The sequence below is a fragment of the Myotis daubentonii genome, chromosome X, assembly GCF_963259705.1.
Source record: "Myotis daubentonii chromosome X, mMyoDau2.1, whole genome shotgun sequence".
Classification (NCBI taxonomy): domain Eukaryota; kingdom Metazoa; phylum Chordata; class Mammalia; order Chiroptera; family Vespertilionidae; genus Myotis; species Myotis daubentonii.
In genome coordinates, this window is record NC_081861.1 from 124,462,461 (window position 1) to 124,486,060 (window position 23,600).

At 38.6% G+C, this 23,600-nt stretch overlaps 1 protein-coding gene across 15 annotated transcripts in view; it reads right to left on the reverse strand.

The window, feature by feature from the left end:
- Window positions 1-17,028: 17,028 nt before the first annotated feature.
- ZFX (zinc finger protein X-linked) overlaps window positions 17,029-23,600 on the reverse strand; it is a 77,252-nt gene continuing 70,680 nt past the window's right edge. For all 15 annotated transcript variants that reach the window (XM_059679066.1, XM_059679064.1, XM_059679061.1 and 12 more), the window contains 2 exons: window positions 23,333-23,473; window positions 17,029-22,518 (listed from right to left, as the gene is read on the reverse strand). In XM_059679066.1, the coding sequence (XP_059535049.1) occupies window positions 21,335-22,518; window positions 23,333-23,473 (1,325 nt within the window). In that variant the 3' untranslated portion in view covers window positions 17,029-21,334. The remainder of the gene's footprint in view (window positions 22,519-23,332; window positions 23,474-23,600) is intronic.

Genomic DNA, 23,600 nt, shown 5'->3' on the forward strand with positions numbered 1-23,600 from the left:
CTGGGGTGAGGGGTGGAGTGGGGTGGGGGGTGGGGGTCAGAACCCTGTCATGGAACTGTTCCCTTCACTGAATACCCTGATGGTCAGGTTGGGGGAAAACAGGTTGGGGTGGGATAGGACTAGCACCATTTTTTAAGTTCCTGTCACCTCTTCCGAGTGCCTTCTGTGGGGACTCCGACTGTGCTGGGAGAAATACTTGATCTTGCCTCTTTTACCTGCTGCTTCCCCAAAAATCTGCCCGGGTTTGGTTTTCCCTGTTTTTCTCTCCCGCCCTCTTCTCCCCACCCTTCATATGAAAGGTGCCATGGAAGAGGCTACAGGGCTAAACGCTGAGCCACCTGCCCTTTTTCTGGTCTTCCTTTTTGGTTTTTACTTCACTGTTTCAAAGACAAGACCTCACACAAACACAACGCACAAACAATGCAAATCAACAAAAAAACTGTAAATGTGTGTACAGCTGGCATGATAGTGTACAAAAGGATTGTAGTTTATCTAATTTAACAAATTTTTTGCCTTGCCCTGACTGGCTTGGTTCAGTGGATTGAGCGTCGGCCTGTGGACTGAAGGGTCCCAGGTTCGATTCCGGCCAAGGGCATGTACCTTGGTTGCGGGCACATCCCCAGTACCGGGTGTGCAGGAGGCAGCTGATCGATGCTTCTCTCTCATCAATGTTTCTAACTCTCTATCCCTCTCCCTTCCTCTCTGTAAAAAATCTATAAAAATATATATTTAAAAAAAAATTTGCCTTTAAGTTATTTTACCTGTTGTTTTTTTGTTTTGGTTTGGTTTTTTTGTTTTGTTTTTTGGTTGTTGTTTTTCTGTTTGTTCGTTCGTTTGTTTGTTTGTTTTGAAAGATGCGCATTCTAGCCTGGAGGTCAACATTATGTATTTATTTATTTATTTATTTATTTATTTATTTATTTATTTGGTTCCCTTCAGCTCCAAGCTTCCACGGCTGCTGCCATAGTTTTCTTTTCCTCCTCTAACTTGGGGACCTTTTCGGGAGGGCTACCACACTTGCTCTGTTCTTAGGGTGATGGGGCTCAGGCGGGACTGCTGCAGGCCCCTCTCGCCTGCTTACCCAAGTGGGTGGGTTCTGTGGGGAGGGGAGTTGCTGACTTGTGTATATAGGGGTAGATAGCCGGAAACCAGTTCTGGACAGTGTGCCTTCCGGATCCTCTCTGGGGCTGTGTTTTGAGCAGCACGGAGCCTGCTGGTTTTATCTGAGTGAAATACTGCACAGGGGAATAAAAGATATATATATATGGCATCTTTTGAATAAAAACCTTTTATCTTAAAAAAAACTTTTTAAATTCTCACCCATGGATATGGTGTGTGTGTGTGTGTGTGTGTGTGTGTGTGTGTGTGTGTGTTTTAGAGAGAGAGAAAAGGAGGGAGAAAAAAACATTGATTGGCTGCCTCCCATATGCTCCCAAATTTTGGCTATTGTTAATCTGCTTCAATAAATGGTGCTGGGAAAACTGAATATCCACATGCAAAAGATCGAAATTTGACGTACTCCTTATTCCACACACAAAAAATTAACTCAAAATGGATAAAAAGACAAATATAAGACCTGAAACCATAAAATTCCTAGATGAAAACACAGAGAAAAGCTCTTTGACATTGGTCTTGGCAATAACTTTTTGGATATAACACCAAAAGCACAGGCTAAAAAGAGCAAAAAATAAACAAATGAGACTACCTCAACCTAAAAAGCTTCTGTACAGCAAAGGATACCATCAACAAAATGTTGCTACCTATGGAATAGGAGAAAATATTTGCAAACCACATCTGATAACGAGTTAATAGCCAATATAGACAAAAACCTGAATAAACATTTTTCTCCAAAGAAGACATACAAATGACCAACAGATTCATGAAAAGGTGCTCAACATCACAAATCATCAGGGAACTGCAAATCAAAACCACAATGAATTATCCCCCTCACACCTGTTAGAACGGCTATTACAAAAAAAAGACAAAAGAAGTGCTGGTGAGGATGTAGAGAAAAGGGAATCCTTGTACATTCTTGGTGGGAATGTTAATTGGTGTGCACATTATGAAAAAGAGTATGGAGGTTTCTAAAAAACAATTAAAAGTAGAACTACCATATGACCCAGCAATCCCACTTCTAGGTATATATCTAAAGGAAACAAAATCAGTATCTCAAAGAGATATCTGTATTCCCAGGTTCATTGAAGCATTATTCACAATAGCCAAGGTATAAAAACAATCTAAGTGCCTTTAATAGATAAAGTAAATGTATATATAAAAAGAGATTGTCAATTTAGATGAAAATAACTGCCAATCTAGAATTCTGTGTCTAGCAAACACATCATTCAAGAACAAATAAGATACAAAGACATTTTTAGACAACTGAGAAAATTTGCCACCAATAGACCTGTAGTAAAGAAAACTCTAAAGAGTATTCTTCAGGCAGAACAAAAATGATAACAGAGAACATATCAGAGAAAATAAGAGCAACAAAAACAATACATATGTGGGTAAAAATGAACACTCATATACTAAAAATAGTAATGTCTCAGAGGGTTTAAAACACAGAGAGAATTAAAATGTATGACAACAGTAGCATTTAAATTGGAGGAACTAATGTGGTTAAGGTGTTCTATAGTCCTTACATTTTCTCAGAGAAATGTAAAAGTACCAATTAACATTTGACTTTGATAAGTTAAGGAACTATGTTGTAATGTCCAGGGTAACCAGTATTTTTTAAAATATATTTTTTATTGATTTCAGAGAGGAAGAGAGAGGGAGAGAGAAATAGAAACATCAATGATGAGAGAGAATTACTGATTGGCTGCCTCCTGCACACCCCCCACTGGGGATCGAGCCTACAACCTGGGCATGTGCCCTGACTGGAATCAGAAATCGAACCCTGACCTCCTGGTTCATAGGTCGATGCTCAACCACTGAGCCATGCTGGCTAGGCATTAAAATGGTAAAAGAAACTTCTTTTAATCTGCAGACTAACAGAAGGGGGAAAATGGGGTAGTAAAAAACAATAAATATAAAATTAAGCAAGTAAGTAGATGAAATATGCATCTAAATTTACTCAACAATCTTGGCATCACCAAAGGTGGGAAAAACCAGATCTTCTGTGCCTAATGATGTGATGCAATATGAAGCATACAGCATCACCTATGAAGTCTTCTTGCCAAAAGAATTGAATATGAGCCTAATCAAGGCTTGACATCTAACTACCCCATTACAAGAAATATGAGCGATAGAAGAACAAGTTAAATGGCATTGCAAGGAAGCAAACAAATACAATTTGTGAGACATTCTATCCTACAAAAGGCCTGGTTTCTCTGAAAAATCAATTTCATTAAAAAAAAAGGTGGGTGAGTGAGTGAAGAACTCTTATAGAATAAGAGTCAATTAGAGAAATTTGGATATGGATTCAATAATACATGATAAGTAATTACTGTAAATGTTTCTTCATCTGATGATGGCATGGTAGTTCTATTTAATTTAAATGCCATCTGTTTGAGAAACACACTTGGCTATTTGTCTATGAAACTATATGATATCCAGGATTTACTTTTAAAGCACTGCAGCATAAAATGGGAGGGGAGAGATAGATGAAAGGGGATTGGCAAAAATGTTGATAATTATCGAATCTGGATAATAGGTAAACAAGGGTCTGTTATCCTATTCTGACTGTTTTTGTTTATGCTTGAAATTTTTATAATAAATGTAAAAAATATACAGCAGGTTAGGTAAATATTAAATATATCACTGATTAAAACAATTACAGTTAAAAGACTAAGATTGTAGTATTGATTTTTAAAATTTGCTTATATACTATTTACAAAAGATTAATCTAAGGCAAGCATGTCAAACTTGCGGCCCACAACGCATACTCATTAACGATTACTCATTTATTTCAGCCCTCTGTATTCAGCATGTCTCTATTGAAATAAACCTATGAAAATTGATGCTTTTGTTTTTTTGGGTTTTATTTGCGGCCCACATAAACATAAACCTTGTTTATTTGGCCCGTGTTAGCCTTTGAGTTTGACATGCTTGATAAGGCATGGTGATACCATAAGGTTAAAAGAAAAAAAGATTAAAGGAAAATGTTATGATATCTTTGTAAGCACATGGTAAGTTCTCTTGCCATTGCAAAGGACCGAGAAAACCAAGACACCCTTGGAAAACAAAAAAAAATGGGTAGACTTGCCCTAGGAAATATAAGAATTATTTTTAAATTATAGTAAGTCACGGGACGGCTATCCAAAATGCATAAAGAACTCTTTGAACTCAATAATAAGACAGATAGTCCAATTAAAAATGGGCAAAGGATTTCATCTTCTCCCAAGAAGATATACAAATGGTGAGCAAGCACATGAAAAATGCTCAACATCCACCTGGCTGGCATGGCTCAGTGGTTGAGCATTGACCTATAAACCAGGAGATCACAGTTCAATTCCCAGTCAGGGCACATGCCCCGGTTGTGGGCTTGATCCCCAGTAAGGGGGTGGGGGAGTGTAGGAGGCGGCTGGTGGATGTTTTGCGCTCACTCTCTCTCTCTCTCTCTCTCTCAAAATCAATAAAAAAAATATTTTTTAAAAGGGGGAGGTACCGCCGAAACCGGTTTGGCTCAGTGGATGGAGCGTCAGCCTGTGGACTGAAGGGTCCCAGGTTCGATTCCGGTCAGGGGCATGTACCTGGGTTGCGGGCACATCCCCAGTGGGAGATGTGCAGGAGGCAGCTAATCGATGTTTCACTCTCATCGATGTTTCTAACTCTCTATCTCTCTCCCTTCCTCTCTGTAAAAAATCAATAAAATATATTTTTTTTAAAAAAGAAAAAAAAAGGGGGGAGGTACCTAGAATGCTGTTATTCTGTGACAGGTAACTTCTGACTAAAGTTCTTTCTACTAGTACTAGAGAGAAATAAATCAGGAGCCCTGTTTCTCCATCAGGACAAGCTGCATATTTACAGACATTATCGCTCTCTTGCTGTTTTATTCAAGAGACATTGATTTCAAGCACTTAAAATTCTCAGCACAATAATGATCACACATTGGGGTGTGGGATGGAAGGGATTCTTTCTTCTCCGTATCATTTTATGATGACAAGACAAATCCAGGTCTTATATGTGAATGATGGGAATGCCCAAAGAAGCAAGATGCCAGTTGGAGAAGTAATAATTACACACATCATTTAAGAAAATTTCCTTCTGCTTAAGAGACTTGACCCCTTAGGAAGAAAGGGTTCAACAAATAACAAATCCCAAATCTGATTAAAATCACACACACACACACACACACACACACACACACACACCTAGATAGATCTTAGTGAACTTTTTCAATTCCAAAGATGAAGAAAAAAAATCACGTAAACTTTAAGAAATAAAGGAAGAGGCAAAATACACAAAAGAGAATAAGACCAGTATCAGACTTCTTATAACAATGAAGTTGGGGGGGAAAAAAAAAAACAGAAACATCTATAAACTGAGAAAGAAAAGGGATTGTGACCAAAAGTTTCTACCTCCCAACTAAGTTACCATTTGTCCAGGCAAAAGTAGTTATTTTGAGGTAGTCAAGGCCCCTGAAAGAATATACACCCACATACCAGATGTGAAAGCATAAACATGAAGTATCCATCAATCACACGACAATTTATTCAGCACAGAGATGTCAAATGGGGAAAGATGAAATGATAAGAAATAGCAGTAGCAATAAATCATGGAAAATAGCCTTATGTCTAAATAGATTATAACATGACTGATATCTATAAGGTAAGAGATAAGAAAGAACTGTCAAAATAGAAAACATATCAGACAAAGCTGAATTCAAGATCAAGTGTTAAAAAGAACATAAACAGATGGTCTGTTAAAGGTATACTTATGAAGATGTTATGTCAAATATCTATAGAAATCAAATTACATAAAGCAAGACTTGAAACTGCATAAAAACACCCTTATAGTGGAAGATGCTAATAGTTTTTCAAAAATTAAGTAGTCCGCCCTAGCCAGTTTGCACTTGATCTTAGCCAAAAGGCCGAGAAGCGATCGCCCTAGCCAGTTTGGCTCAGTGGATAGAACATCGGCCCATGGACTGAAGGGTCCAGGGTTCAATGCTGGTCCAGGGCATGTACTTAGGTTGCAGGCTCCATCCCCAGCCCTGGTTGGGCATGTGCAAGAGGCAATCAATGGAGGTGTGTCTCTCACATCGATGTTTCTGTCTCTCTGGCTCTCCCCTGCCCTTCTACTCTCTCTAAAAATCAATTGAAAAATATCCTTGGGTGAGGATTAACAAAAACAAACAAAAAAAATTAACTAGTTAAAAATTAGCAAGGATATAGAGGATTTTAAAATATAATCAGCCCTGGCTGGGTGGCTCAGTTGATTGGAACATCGTCCCATACACCAAAAGCTTTCAGATTCAATCCCAGGTTGGGAAACAACTGAGCAATGTTTTTCACATCGATGCTTCACTCTTTCTCTAAAATCAATAAAAACATATCCTCGGGTGAGGATTCACAACATTTTTTAAAAAGAAAATACAATCAACAAGCTTATATAAAACTAACTAGAGACCAACACTAAAGAGATTAATCAAACTTTTACTATTTGGAAATTAAACATATTAAAAAGAGGAAATTAAAACTGATAATGTGATCACTTCATAAAGTCTAATCACTAAGGTGTAGAACAGAAACTAATATAATATTGTATGTCAACTGTAATTGAAAAAAAACTTAACTATGTAGAACTATCTAGAAAGTGATAAAAATGAACAATTCATATGCAAAGAGACACAGCCAAAGCTATTTGTGTACCAAAGGAAATGCACAGCTTTCAAGGAGTTCTTTTTAAAATAAATTATATTTGAAACATAAGACATTTTAACTAGATTAACAACATCACCCAGAAGAAAATTGGAAAAGAAAATTAATAACAATGCATGAGGAAACTAATTAAATAGAAAACCAAAAAATATAAATAAACAAAATTGAGAGCTGCTTCTTTGATAATATCTATGAAATGGCTAAACCTCTGAAAGCCTATTTAAAGAAATATGAACATATTTATGAACATAGAGAGGTGAAATAGAAACATTCAGGATAAGAAAGAAGATGTAACCAGAAATACAAGAGCTTAAAATAATTATAAGAGAATATTGTGTGCATCTTTACGGCAATAAATTGAAAATCGAGAAGAGTGGTTCTCAACTTTGGCTACACATTGTAATCACGTGAGGAGTTTGGAAAATTACTGATGCATGGAGCCTCACTCCCAGAGATTCTAATTTAACTGGTCTGGGGTGTTGGATGTTCAAAGCTGCCCCGGGTAACCCTAACATTTTGGAACCCTGAATTCTTAGAGGGGGATGCGTGGTCCGTGGACCAACAGCATCAGCATCACCAGGGCGCTTGTAAGAAATGCAGAATCTTGGGCCCCACTCCAGAGCCACTGAATCTCAATGAGCACGTTCACATCATCCTCCAGATGATCTGTGTACACATTGTTATGCGAGATGTACTGATTCAGAGAAATGGACAGATGCCACGGGAAATATACGTGCCAACATTTATTTAGGAAGAAAGACTGATAGACGAATTCACATTGAAGAGATCAGAAAAGTAAACCTATCATTTATAAAGAGGCATCAGACCCAAATGCTTTCACAACTGAGTTCTGCCTAATCCTTAAAAATCAGACAAGGCCTCTGGTTTTTCAACCATGGCAGAATATCGAGCTAGAATTACATTCATATTCAAACCTGATCACAATGGTACAAAACAAGAAAACACCAGAATTATGAACATAGATACAAAAATTCCAATTCTAAATAAAATACTAGCCAATTTATGCTTCAGTATTTTGAAAGAAAAAGAAAAATTGCCTAAGTAGAATGGGGGGATAAGGACACATATGTAGTACCTTAATCAATAAAGAAATTTTTAAAAATTGCCTAAGTAGGGTACTTTTATCCTAGAAATATGAATATGGTTTAACTTTAGAAAATCCAGCACTGTAATTCAATATTCTTCATTACATCAACAAATAAAAACAGAAAATCAAGTCATTATATTAATAGGGCTAAAAGACATTTGATAATATTATTTTGTCATTGCTAATAAAATCTCTAAGTAAAATAATAATGGAAGGACACTACCCAACCTTGGAAAATGCTATTTTCCAAAACCACTATTATACTAAGTGGTTAATTACTGAAGTATTGCCATTAAAAGCAGGCATAGCACAGAAATTCCTGCTCTACTATATATTATTTATTCAGCATTGTTTTAGAAGTTCTACCTAATATAAGACACAAAAATGAAATAACTGACATCTTTTTGCCATATAACTGCACACATAGAAATTCAAGAGTACTAAAGCACAATTAGAATTGGGAAGATAACGTGGAAAAGTAGCTGGGTACATGAAAAGTATATAAAAGTCTAATAGCTTTTCTCTATACTTTAGCAGTATCTAGGTGGCTAAAAATTATAATGGGCTTATGAAAAGTATATGACCTATATATGAAGAAAGCTATGAACATTTTATTAAAAGATATAAAACAAGACCAGAATGAATGGAGGGATACGGATATGAAGACAAGATGAGAAAAATGCCAGGTTCGATTTAATATTAAAAATTCATGCAATTTGCCCGGCTGGTGTGTCTCAGTGGTTGAGTGTAGACCTATGAACCAGGAGGTCAAAGTTAGAAACGGGGTCAGGCCACATGCTCAGGTTGTGGGCTCGATCCCCAGTATGGGGTGTGCAGGAGGGAGCCGATCAATGATTCTCTCTCCTAATTGATGTTTTTATCTCTCCCTCTCCCTTCCTCTCTCTCTAAAATCAATAAAAACATATTTTTTAAAAATTCATACAATTTGAATAAAAAATCCCAATGGGTCTTCTTCGTGGGGTAAAATGATCTTAATGTTCCTATGGAAGAATAAATGTCAAGAAAACTATGAGAAAGAAAAGAACTTGCATTCTAGATATTACAGGTCACCATCGAGCACCGTGAGTGGAAGGATATTATTGGCACAAGAAGAACAAAGAGATCGGTAAAGCAGAATAAGACTTCAGAAATTAATCCAAGGTTATATAAGAACTTATCACACCACAAAGTGTCATTTCAGTTCAAGGGAGTAGAGGATGACTTACTAAATAAACAGCGCCGTAATAACTGGCTCTCTATCCGAAAGAGAAAAAGAAACTAGACCTACCAAACAACACACACGGAAAGAACACCCCAGAACAAAATGGCGGTGGAGTCTCGATCCATTGATCGATAGATCGATTGCTGACCTGGGTCCCCGCAGAGCTCAGGTGGATTGGGCTGAGCGACAGTAGCTGGGACATCCATCCCAAGCGCAGGGACATCGATCCCAAGCGCAGGGACATCAGCAGACAAAGGCTTGCGGCCTGAGGATAGCGAGTGGATGCAGGGCTGCGGGTTCACTGGGCGGTGGGGTCAAAGGACTTTAAGGATGATTACGCCTTAAAGGGGTAGCGACTGGCTTTCCGCACTTCAAGGAAGTCCCTCCGTAGCCTTTTTCCTCTCTTTTCATTTGTGGGGCCTTTATAAACGCTGGGTGAAAAAGATTTGTTATTGTGGTTGTTGATGCCAAGGAAAAACGCTGGGTCTTAGGAGTCACCGAAACCTGAGTTCAAATCGAATCCTATTTTCTCGCTGTGTGTCCTTGGGTGAGTTCCTTCACCTCTCTGAGCCTCAGTTTCCTCCTCCGTGAAATGGCATAATTAGTTCGTTTCACAGAGGATATTGTATAATGCAAGTTTTAGTACCGTGCCAGACAAATGATATCAGTAAAGAAAAGCTTGTATGAAATTTCACTCTAACTTAGCCCCACAGGCAGCATTGCATTCTCAGCTTCTCTTCGTTGTTCTGTCGGTGGGGGACTCTTGATATATATATTTTTTTAATTTCAGAGAGGAAGAGGAGGGAGAAAGAGAGAGAGAGAGAGAAGCATCAGATAAGAAAGAATCACTGAACGCCCCACACTGGAGATCGAGTCAGAAACCCCGGCATGTGCCCTGACTGGGAATCCAATCCTGACCTCCTGGTTCATAGGCGATGCTAAACCACTGAGCCACACTGGCTGAGGTCTCTGGGTCCTGTGTGTCTCATTTATAAATAATTGCTTTGGAGTTAGACCTGAGTTCAAATTCAGGAGCCTAGCGACCTCTGACAAGCCCTGTCCCCTCTCTACATTTCATTTTCTCCCCGTGAAGGTGAGCTTGATAATAGCGTGCATCTAGGTTGAGATGGTCATTAAACCTGGCTGCCGATCTATTCCCACCATATAGGGAGAACCCTGCTGGGCTCAGTCAGCAGTTGGTAATTATGGCACTTCACCCTTGAACAATACTCTTTGCAGTCTCATGCTCTTGCGTAGTTCCCCATGAAGTTGGCCTTCTCCAGAAAAGATTGATTTTGAGCAGGTCTCATGGGAATTTTGAAGTAAAGGAGAGTCTGAGACCTGTCTCTTTGTATTAAAATCTTGGCTCTGACCCTTACTAATGGTCTAACCTGGGCTATGGGAGATACTAAATGATCTCACAGGGTTCCTGTTCTTATTAGAGATCACTTAGAAAAGACTTGGCCCATAGTGGGTATTCAAGCAACATGTTTTCTGCTGGGTTAGGTGGCTCAGGAGGCGGCGAAGGAAATAGAGTTGATCAGAAAAGGAAGGAAGGAAAGTTTATTCTGCGTCCCTGGGAGACCCATGTACCCCCAAGGACAGAGCACCGTGGATTCACGCCAACAGGGAGGGGGGTGCTTTTTTTAAACTGCGGTTGGGTGAGGGGCGGGGACATGAGCTGAGGTATTCAGCTGAGGAAGTTCCCACTGCAGGGGGTCAGCAGGGGTATTCAGGAAGGAGTCAGTATCTGTGTGGGGCACGCTGATCTGTTAGAAATGCCAGGGAGAGTCCATTATCTCATCACACGTCTGCATGTGTCTGATCCTGGGCTCTCTCCGACCTAACATTTTCCTTTTGCTTTTCATAGGATCCTGATTATCATCAACCTCTTGTCTGCTAATCTTCCCACCTATATCACTGTTATTTTTCTAACTGTATTGTAAGCTGCTTAAGGACAAAGTAGTAAAGCTCACTTATATGCTATTTGTTTCCAGATGCTTTTATTAATATTTTCTCATTTAATGCCAATTACAGTGTCATGATGACAAAATCTAGGTCTAAGAAGGGTAAAATGTTTCATTTAATCCTTTCAGCAACCCTAGGAAGTAGGTAGGTTAGGTATTCTCAATGTACAGATAAGGAAACTTAGGCCTAGAGAGGGTAAGTAACTTGGCCAAATGAGATAGAATCAAAACTAAAAAGAACCAAGGACTGCTTTGTCTGATCCAAAGCTTTTTCTGTTACACACAGCCTTTTCTTTGCTTCTCAGCAGCATCTAGCAGTGTAAGCCAAGCATGTCAAACTCGCGGCCCACAACGAATAATTTTGCGGCCCAGCCAATATAATGGTGAAGTATGGTACCTATTTGCTTTGTTTAACAATGGACAGGTTATTTTGATTTTCTGAATTATATAAATCATCCCATTCAATTAAATGCCTTATTGATGGTAATGTGAATATCCCATGGGTTGGGGTCATACTGGTCTTAGAGAGCACATTCTTCTGTACCTGGAAACAGGACAGCACAATTATCCTAAATGGTTTTAGTGGCACAGGTGGTGCGTTCCAGCTGACTTAGTGGTCCCGAGACCAGGACAGCACAATTACTCTAAATTGTCCTGACATCTCAGTGGTCGGGAGACCTGAGGGCTCTAGATAATGTGTTTCTATCAACTCAGTGATCCGGAGACCCAAAACTGTAATTTAGATAACATGCCTAAGTTTAACCCAGGTTACCCAAGGGCTCTAGATAATGTATTTGTCAATTCAGTGACCCCGAGACCCGAAACTGTAATTAACATGCTTAATTCTGCTTCTGTAATCTGCTTTTTTGCAAGCCAGGTGCCTCATTCCAAACCCTGGGATGTAATCAATACCTTTGTGATCTTTGCCTATATAAGTCTGGTTTTGCCACCATCTTATTGCTATGAGATTTGGGAATGGCTCCTCATAGTCCCGGATTGCAATAAATGTGACTCTTTAATTCGACTTCTTGAGGCGTCCTTCTGTGATTTGCGGGGTACATTACAACAGTGGTATGTAAGAAACATTTTAATTAAAATTTCATAATTTAATTTTTACAATGTCCTATTACACATAATTATTAATAATGAACTACAACGTTTGCTAATGACTGATTACTATAATCATGTTGCACTCATTTCCCTTATGTGCCTTAAGTGCAGGCACACCATTTCTCTCCACTAATACCAGCAGCGAATATTTTAGCAGTCAATTGCCAAGTTTGGTGTGCGCAACAGGAAATATTTCGCTTTCGAAGAACAAGAAAAATAGGATTATTTGTGTTATGCTTATTAATTTGTGCAGTTATTCAGTGTCTGGTAAGTTAATGTTCAAGAAAAAATATTAATTTTTATTAAAATGTTCTATTATTTTAATGATGACTCACTTATTTCAGCCCTTTGTATTCAGCATGTCTCTATCAAAATAAACCTACATTTCTATGAAAATTGAAGCTTTTGTTTTTTTGTGGCCCACATAAACTTAAATTTATTTGGCCCGTGTTAGCCTTTGAGTTTGACATGCTTGGTGTAAGCACTTCATTGATGAATTATAGTAGACACAATATAGATAGAGGAGATGAATAAGAAAGAATTCAAGCCCTAACCAGTTTGGCTCAGTGGCTAGAGCGTCAACCTGTGGACTGAAGGGTCCCAGGTTTGATTCCAGTCAAGGGCACGTACCTCAGTTGCAGGACTCCCGGCCCTGGTTGGGGGCATGTGAGAGGCAACCAATCGATGTCTCTCTCTCACATCGGTGTCTCTTTCTGTCTTTCCCTCTCCCTTCCATTCTCTCTTAAAAAAATCAATGGAAAAAAATATCTGGTGAGGATAAAAAAAAAAAAGAATTACAAAAACTGAAAAGCATAGACTTATATGTTGTCAACAGAAACCAACATGTAACATTGCTGAGGGGATGATAATTTCAAGAAAGGATTCTTATCCAGAGAGGCCCCCTGGGAGAAGTGAAAGTTTGAGATAGCAGGTCCTCAAATAACATTGTTTTGTTCAATGTGTGGACGAAAAGGGGCCGCATGCTAACCTGGCTAAGTCAGCGAAGGCCTGCGTGGAGCCTTGCAAACTCAAAGATCTGAACCACAAAGGACGGTCTGACATTAAAACCTTTAATTAAAAAGCAGTTTATAGTGGGTAGTCATGTCTAGGCCAATATCTTCCTGACAAAGATCAACTTCGATCTTTACTGAGCCTATTGACATTTTGCATCTAAGGTAACATACCTGTGAAATGTCAGGGTAATTTGTAACTTCCCCTTTTCCGGACCCCCCAGGGCACACCCATTGTTATTGTTATTGAGGTAATTGTCGACTGTTAACTATCCTGTACCCACCTGTGTAAAGGAAGTATGTGCCTATCATTTTACTTTTTACCCAAGCCCAGGGATTCCCCTTCTCCCCCGCTTTTGCTTTCTACCACTGGATATCATTAATGGATTTCTTGTAACCCATTTAAGTCTCCTCTTTTTATTGTAATGTATGATAAGACAAGGTGAAAAACTGCCATTCTCTGGAGCATTATCTCCATCCAGTTAATTGTCGACAGTTTGGCTCAAATAAACTCACAAAAATTCTTTACAGGTGTGAATGTTTCTTTAACAAATGTCTCCTTTCATTAAAAAACATTGATGAGATGGCCTTAACTGTTGTTTATATCAATTAGCCTGTGGTAAAATTGGTTTCATTATATGTCGTTTTGTCCCGGTTGCAATAACACGATGTTAACCAAGGACTTGCTGTAGTCTTACAAGTACTTAGTCACAGTTTGTGTGCAGCCTCCTATTTTTCCATTGGGATTAGGCTCCCTCTTCTCCTACTCCTTCACCCCTCCCCCACACAAGGGCCTGTGTTCATGTTAAGGAAAGAGCATACCACTGTGCTCATGTCTTGGGCCCAGCTCTTTTGCAGCTCTCAGGACCTTGAAGCTATTACCCAGTCTAAACAGGGCCAGAGGTTCATTGCCCATGTCACAGGTCTGGTGAATCTTATGTCCCCAGCGATAGGGTAAAAATCTAATGAGTGAGGAATGTAAGGGTCCCAAGATTATTTCCTACACCAAGAACCTTAGTGACAGATAGGAGCCTCTACTGAAGACTTTTTTTAAAAAGAAAAGAAAGAAAAACTACCCTAACCGGTTTGGTTCAGTGGATAGAGCATCAGCCTGCAGACTGAAGGGTCCCAGGTTCGATTCCTGTCAAGGGCACATGCCCGGCTGTGGGCTGCAGGAGGCAGCCGATCAATGATTATCTCTTATCACTGATGTTTCTCTCTCCCTCTTCCCTCCCCTCTGAAATCAATAAAGATATATTAAAATAAAGAAAAAAAGAAAAACTTTGTGTCTATAATATAATACATCAGCCCTGGCTGGATGCCTCAGTTGGTTGGAGTGTTGTCCTGTACACGAAAATGTTGTGGGTTTAATTCCCCACTGGGGCACATATGGGAGGCAACCAATTAAAGTTCTCTCTCTCTCTCCCTCTCTTTCTCTCTCTCCTTCCCTCCTTCTTCCTCTCTCTCTCAAAAAAACCCCCACACAATCATGTATCAAAATAATTTTAATTGTATGAAAATCCAAACAAATTAAAATAATACAAATACCATAAGAAAATCTAGGCACATATTTATAAAGAGCCTTGGGGTAGAAAAGGCCTTTTTAAGTAGGACAAGAAACCCCAGGAATCATAAGGGGGGGGGGGAGACATATATTTGATTAAACAAATATTAAAGATTTGGGGGTATCAAAAGGCAACATAAACAATAACAAGATAAATCACAGACTAGAAAAATATGCAACAAACATATTAGAAAGTTAATAGTGGTGATGGAAGGAGACTTGACTTGAGGTGGTGAACACACAGTACAGTGTACATACAGATGATGTGTTGTAGAACTGTACACCTGAAACCTGTATAATTTTGTTAACCAGTGTCACCCTAATAAATTCAATCAAAAGGGGAAAAAAGAAAGCTAATAGGCCAAATGTACAAAAGGCTCTAAAGAGAAAATGGACCACAGGATTTGAACAGGTGATTCATGATAGAGAAAACTCAAAGGGCTATTAGACATATGAAAGTACTGTATTACTTAACTCCACTGAGAGCCAGGTCAAAACAGATTGAAACAATGATGGGAGAGCAAGCTTTTCTTACCCGTGCTATTGACTCTAACACACACTGTTTGTAAGACTGAGAAGAATGGGCCCTCCCATATATTGCTGTGGGAGTGTGAACTGCTAATGGTAAATAAACTTCATACTTTGCTAGTGGGCTAATGCCAGAGGACCAACAGAATTGGACTAACCCTTATTATTTCACTAGAGGCCCAATGCATGAAATTCATGCATGGGTAGGGGCCCCAGGCCTGGCCGGCAATCGGGGACAATCAGGTTCCCCTCCTACCCGCCTCCTCCTTCCCTGCCACCTACACTGCCATGGAGGGTTCTAGCCTCCTGCTTCCCTCGCTTCCTCAGCACCCCGCCACCACCACTGGTCGCCCGCCATGTTCCGCACCACCCCCTGGTGGTCAGTGCACGTCATAGTGAGCGATTGAACTCCCAGTCTCCTGGTTGAACTCCCGAGGGGACACTTTGCATATTAGCCTTTTATATATATAGATGAGGATGACATAAGGGAACTCCTCTCTGCCTTCCCTGAATCTGGGCCTGGGAGCACTGGGGAGAATACTGTAGCCATTCTCACCCACATGCTCCATTTCTCTGGTGGGAAGCTAAGCAGTCTCCCTATAGATCACTAAGGGGAGGGTAGGCCCCACACCTTCAAGTAACTGGCTGCATCACTCGAGGCCTACACTGGGGGGGAAACAGATTTGGCCTCTGGATCTCCCAACCCAGCTTTACTAAATGAAGTCACACACTCAACTGGTGGTTTCTTGAGTCTATGTTCAATGTGGTTAGGACCCAGAGGGGATGGGTATAATTAGAACCTCCAAAACCCCAACGGATGGCTTTGCAATCCCTCCCCTTACTTCAAAAAAGCCCAGGCAAAAGGAAACAGGTTCTGCTTTTATAGCCAAACACAGCATGAAGAAGCAGAAACTGGCCTCTCGGATAAAAGCAAAATAATATAGTTCTAGTGAACTATTCTATTTTTGTCAATACATTTGGATATTTCTGTGGTAATTCACATGATGAACAAATGCCATCTACAATTCTTAAGCAAGTTTTCTGTAGCAAAGTATCCTAATGGCTTTACAGTATCAGCAGGTCACTACAATGCCAAATCCCTTGTGTTCACTGATACCAACAATACAAGTAACTTGGGACCAAGTGAATAGAAAAAAAAACAATCATTCTTGAGTTTTACCTCAAACTTAATAGACTAAAAAAATTGCCATCTCAAAGGTCACAAAAGTGATTTTAAAGTCCAGCAGGTGCCCTAGCTGGTTTGGCTCAGTGGATAGAGCGTCGGCCTGCGGACTGAAGAGTCCCAGGTTCAATTCTGGTCAAGGGCACATGCCCGGTTTGCGGGCTTGATCCCGTGTGAGGTGTGCAGGAGGCAACCGATCAATGATTCTCTCTCATCATTGATGTTTCTCTCTCTTGCTCTCTGAAATCAATAAAAAACATTTTTTTTAATAAAAAAATAAAGTCCAAGCAGGTGCAGGTGTTATACCTGTATGCAACACTGATACTTTCATTGGTGCTAGAAATGCTCAACTACTAAAGGGGTCACATCACTTCCAGCTTATATCGTGTCAAGCATTTATTAACCGTGTGATTTATGTTTCTTCATTTCCATGTGTGTGTTTGTGTATGTGTGTGTGCGCGCGCGCATGCACACACACATCCTGTCTATAGCCAACACTCCACTAGGGTAACTTAAAACAAAATAGGAATTTATTTACAACAATAGCAGATGTCAAAAATAACAGGAACAATATATAACAAATCCAAGAATTATTTATGAAAAAGGCAAACAATATATACACAAAAGACAAAACAAAACCCAAATGGGCAAAGTTAATTTTTACTTTACCTAAACAGCTACAGATACGGGTTTTCAGATATGAATTACTTAAGTAACATTGGGCCAATTAGTTAAACACATACACACTTTCCAGTCCCTCTCTTTTACTTGCTGACTCTTCCTCTGAATTCTTATCCACCTTTGAGGAGTGTAACTTAGGGGAAGCCATACAAGATTAAGTGCAGGCTATTTACATGTGGACTAAAGGATTTACTCACTGACCAGCAGACTCACACTTTAAAAGGGGTAAATCCAAGGTATAAACTGAGTCCCATGTCACCTTTAACTGCTTATCTCTGGCTTGTGTGTATGTGTGTGTTTCTAATCTTTGAAGTTCCTCAAGTGCTCTATAACAGCATTTCCCAAACTTGAGCATGCAGCAGAATTACTTGGAGGACATGTTAAGACACAAGATCACTGGGTCCCACACCCAGTTTTCTGATTCAGTGGGTCTTGGGTAGGGCTGAGAATTTGGCAGCACTTGAAAATCACTGCTCTGAAACAGCAACCCTTTTAGAGTTTGGTCATGACTTTCTTTATATGAATTCTAGAATTTGTGGGAGCTCAAGGAAATTGTCAATACTAAGATTCCCAGAGAACAGAGTAATACACTGCCTGGGATCACAGACTGGTATGATGTTATCTGTCAGGTATTTTATTACAACCAAGTTTCTCAGCATGCTACAATTTTCTGTCCAATTTATGGCTCTGGACAGTGACATTCACCATGTCCTCTTGATCCTTTACCTCAAGTTTTTATTATTTACTGTCTCAACTATTAGACAAATACTTATTCCTACATAGTTGAAGATCAGCAGGATCTCATCTTTAAAAGTCAATGACTGAAATCTATCTTGTTCTTTTTTAAGTCCTGATAACTTTTACCTAACTTCTCTTATTATGGCAATGACCATTCTCTAGTATTTTGTGTCGTCTAGAACCCTCCAACTGGGCACAAAGGGGAAACTCTAGGGCAGGGTTTCTGTGGTGGAGGTGGGGACAACCCCCACTGACCCAATGTGCAATGCATTGATACTAAAATGAACTTAAGTGCTCTCAAAAACCACTTTATGCAAGGGAAATTTATCTCCAGGTAACTGGAGATGCTAATAAAACAAATCCTTTATGAAGATAAAAGAAAAAAATAAATTTCAAGGACATGCTCATCAAAGGACTCACCAATCACCTCTTAACTCCTCTGAATTACTTGCAAATCCGCAGGGCTGAAATATTATCAGTATTTGCATTCAAGTCATAAAATTCAAAGCAATCAAGCATTTTGAATTCCACTGCTGCATAAAAGGAATTAAGAAATGGGGAAATGAAAATAAACCACTGCTTTTGATGTTTATTAGGTTTACAAAAACTGTACATTTTTTTTTTTCTTAAGAAAAAGCATTAACTTAGTACTGGTATCAAATAGACTAAACATTCAGTAACAGGAAAATATTCTGATTTTTATTTTTGCACATTATTCTCAAGTACACAATTACAATAATGTCACACATCCCTATATGATTTTCTTTTTATGTATTTTACTTTTTTTACAAAGTGTACAGAGGGAGGGACATACAATATTTAATAGGATATTTCTACAGAACAATAACTTATATTATGTCCTTGTAAAAATCTGTACCTCTTTAAAACATTTAACTGAAACATCCATTTTTTTTAGCTTTGCTAATCAAAATTGTTTTAAGTAAAACTAGGTTGTAACTAATGTCAGTACATAACAGTGACTACAATTTCATTTTCTCTTTATACAGACAAATACATTTTATCATATTCACTTGACCAAACCCTTAAATACTTTTTAAAGGTTTCAATATTGTGCTTTAAAAAGAAAAGAACTGTGTATGATTCCAGACTATGTAAGAGAAATATAAAGTGTGTAAAATGCTGTGTTCTTTATCTTTCAGTTTATTTAAAAAAATATGACCAATTATATTTTCTGTATTAATTTTATATGATGTTTTAAAATTAATAAATTTCCACTTTCATTTAAGTGTTTTACATTATCTCTGGGAAAAATTAAAAATTAGGGAAATTTTAAAGGTTCTCAAAAAAACAGAGCTTTCAAGAATAGTACTGCAGGGCAATGAATCACACAATTTTAAGTTACTTTTTTTTTAAAAGCACGTTATAGAGGCCAAGAGGGCACAGGAGCTCCCACTGGGACAGGCCCATGCCTTGGTTTCGACTGGCATTCAGGTTGGAGTTCATACCAGCTTAAAAGTACTTGACTTAGAACTGAAGTAAATAAATCCAGTACTTCAGAGGCTTGTCAAACACACGATATTTAGAGTTCTAATCCTATAAACTCTTGAATACAGATCAACGGCAAAGAGAAAGATGAAAGGTAAAAACCTAAAAGCACAAAGAGGATGGAGCACCATAATGAAGTGGCAAGGCAGCTATCAAGTGGGAAGAAAAGTCCAAAATCTCCCATGACGTGCCAGGTACTCGTATGTGCTGACAGCCAATTTAAGGAACCCCCCCCCCCAAAACTGTCTTATGTTCTCTAAAATTTATTCTAACATAACCAAATTCTAATTAACTTTAGCGTTGCTTTTATGAATTTATAAATCTGAGTCTGAACTATTTGTTTAAAAAAAATCAACTCAAAGAAAAATAAAACAGTGAAAGACATGGTGATATTCCAAATAAGGCATCAGATTTTCCTCATGCACTTAAAACATACCTTTAATGTTATGTTCTAATCAAAGCCAACTTGAGCGTTAAGTGTTTGAAAGTTTCCTAACTACAACTAAGAAATAACAGAGTAGGCTGAACTTGCCAAGTATAAATCATAATTAGCACCCGATCTCTGATACACGAAGCCATAGCTTCTTTAGTCTCCCTCGCTTGGTAACACAGAGTTCCCTCGGGGGCTTCTCAGAGAGAACTGAGGAAGGTCTGTCCGGATACTCGTTAACTTTTCAGAAAAATATAAAGGCATGGAGCTGAAGGTGTATGAAAACATTCTATCTAGAAACATCTTAACTTCTATTTTTCAATTACCAAAGATATTTAAAAGAAAATACCTTTACTCTTTAAAAATACGAGTGTCCTTATTTTCCTTCTAATTCTTCACCTGAGTAGTCTCTCTGAAGAGCATGCTTTACAAAATGCTCTCATACATCCCTGCATCTTTCATGTTATTGTAAATTTAATACTTTTCATTATAGATTTTAAACAACTACTACTTGGGGTTGTGTGTATAAATATGTAAAATAAGCAATACACACAGATACATGTTTTATATATATATGTGCATATACATAGTTCAGGGTACATATACATATATAAAGTTGCAAAAGATCCTATGAGCCACAAATTACCTCTAGGAGATTCCAAAATGCAGTCCTCAATAAGTCTCATTTGTAGCACACAACCATTCCAAGACAAAGCAGCACAGACAGAATAATCAAAATACAACAGGATCAAGCAAAATTTGTCAATAAAGTTTTCTAAGACTTTGCTATGCAGACAGAAGATGTAAATACTCCAAAGAAAGCCCCCCAAAGATATATTTTGTCCACTAAACAAAATGAAAAGTAAGCACAAACCCACCCACTGTTCTTTACTCAGCAATGCCAGGGATGCAAAGCTCAAATGGAAACTTTCATTGTCATGTGGTCTGAAAAGATTAAGCAAGACAAGTACATGACTTTCGTGTTAGCCTAATTGGACGTGACTGTTAAATCTCCCATTTATGTTAGATGTCTCTGACAATTTTATTGTAAGAAATTTATGGGGAGGGGGGGGAATAGTTACTCTGAAAGTAATCATGTTGACTCAATCTAAAGTTACCCTAGCTTTATGTTAAATGGTCTTAGAAGAGTACCATTAAGATAATAAGCAAGGTAAATATTTAAATAAATATAAAACTAATAGAAAATTTCAGTATAGAAGGATTACTTCATTAAAAGCAACTTGCTTGTTGCTGCTTTTCCCCATTAATTAAACAAACTGAATAGAATTCAGAACACACTACTGAACAAAATGTTAAAAAAAAAAAAGTCAACTACAAGCAATACTCTATTTGTACACAGAATAAATCAATATACAGTATTGTATGTGAACAAGACTGATTGGCTTTAAGATGAATTTTCTGCTCCAAGGCCTGCATCTCCACAAACGTCTGTAGAAGTATTGTTAGGGCAGGCCCACTTCTTTATGATGCCGCATTATGTGCTGGTTCTTTTCCGAAGGTCTCCGGAACCCTTTCTTGCAGTACTCACAACGGTGAGGGTAGTCTTTTGTATGAATGGAAATAACATGCCGTTTAAAGCCTGAGGCATCTGTAGTGCTATACTCACAGTACTCACACTGATACACCTTCCTGCCACTGTGTGTCTTCATGTGCTTTTTAAGCTCATTCTGCTGCCTAAATCCCTTTCTACATCTCTTGCACCTAAACGGAAGATCTTTTGTGTGAACCGAGAGAATATGGCGACTCAGAACGAATGGATCTGCAATCTTAAAGTCACAATGTCTACACTGGTGCATTTTTTTACCCTTGTGGGCAGCCACGTGCTTCTTAAGTTCTGAAGGCCTATGGAAGCCTTTATCACACATGTCACACTTATGCGGGTAGTCTTTCGTGTGAACTGAAATTATGTGTCGTTTCAAATCACTGGAGTTTGAACTCTTGTGGTCGCAATGCAAACACTGGTGTGTTTTGCTCTCTTGGTGAATAAGAGCATGTTGCTGCACCTCTTTGGTATCTGAGAAAGTCAGAAGACAAATGTCACACTTGAATGGCATCTCTTTACTATGCTTAGTTTTTACGTGCGTTTTCAAGTTGGAAGAGTCTGCAGACCTGTATTCGCAGTACTGGCATTGGTACGGCTTCTCCCCAGTATGGATGCGCATGTGCTTTTTGAGCTCTGAGGGGTGACGAAAACCTTTACCGCACTCCACACAGATATGAGGAAAGTTCTTGCTGTGGACCGCCAAAAGATGGCGGTTCAATAACCCTTGTTCAGCTGTTTCATATTCACAAAATTTACACTTGTACATTTTGTTGGCTCCTTTTTCCTTATGCACCATTTTGTGAGTAAACAAAGCCCCAGCATGAGAGAAATGCTTCCCACATTCATCGCATTCGATGGCCTTCTCTGTCTTGCTGGTCAGCTTGTGGCTCTCCAGGTGGTTGTGTAAACTTATCTTCTTGTTGGTAGTGTAATCACAGTCAGTACAGCGGTACTTCTTCTTGGCAAGGTGTTCAGGGTGGTTTTTCATGTGCCTTTTCAAAAAACCTCTGGACTTAAACTTTTTCCCACAAATCATGCAAGGATAGACAGTCAAGGGATGTCCATCAGGGCCAATTATTATTGCTAAGAAAGGAAAAGAAAGGTACATGAGAGATCAAACCAAGTTCTATTTTGGTTTCATCAAGAATTTAAAGGGTGTGTTCTGGACATTATTGGGCAAAGACTCTTAAGTTCAGCTATTTGCTACTTAACATTCCTTTTAGCATTTTTCAACATAGGAGATATATCAACCCTGTCATAAAGAGGAACCTGGTCTGCAAACTTTATTCGGTATGACTGTACCAACCTCACTCCCTCCAGTTTAAAACAATACATGAATATGTAACTTCTATCAACTAGTGATTAAAGCTATTATTATCAATTTAGAAATCAGTGGGAAATTATTCATAAAAATAAAGTGTTGTAATCACAATTTCTTCTTTGGTTATTCCAAAAACATAATTTATGTCAACTTACAGTAAAGCTTAAATGGGCATACAAGAATAGACAGGAATATGTCACATGACCTTAAGTACCTGTTCTGCTGCTCTGTAAAGTATGCCTCTTTACGCTGACATAATCAGATTCTTTTAATATATTACTTTTAAAAAAGTTAATGTTTGTAACATATTTGAGGGATTTCTTTTCATTTCCACACAAAAAAATCACTGAGTTTTTAATTATTTCCATCCATGTTCGATCCATTCCGTTTCTTTTTATCCAAGAAAATCATTCATGAATATCACTGAATTCTTAAAATTATATTTTCAACTTTGATACGCAAAAGTTACATGTGGTCTAGCAGCTAAAATGCCATCACAACACCTCTGTGGATACATACTAGTTTCATCTGAGAGCTCGCAAAGCACGCTGCGCTGTGGAACTCGTGTGCCCTCACCTGTTTGGTACTGCCTGGAATCAGGTCTTCTCCTTTTCTTTGGTTTTTGTTTAGCCAGTCTGCCGAGCCCAGCAGACTCATCTATGTGCAAGAGGGCACTTGCAGTGCCATTCCGGTTTTCAATTCCATCAGAATTATTACCTAACGATGCGCATTAAAAAACAAAATTATACTGCATTATAAATTATAAAGAATTAGGGATTCTTTATTAACTACAACAACAAAAAGTAAGCCATGATACTCATGAATGACAGAAATTCCCCATTCT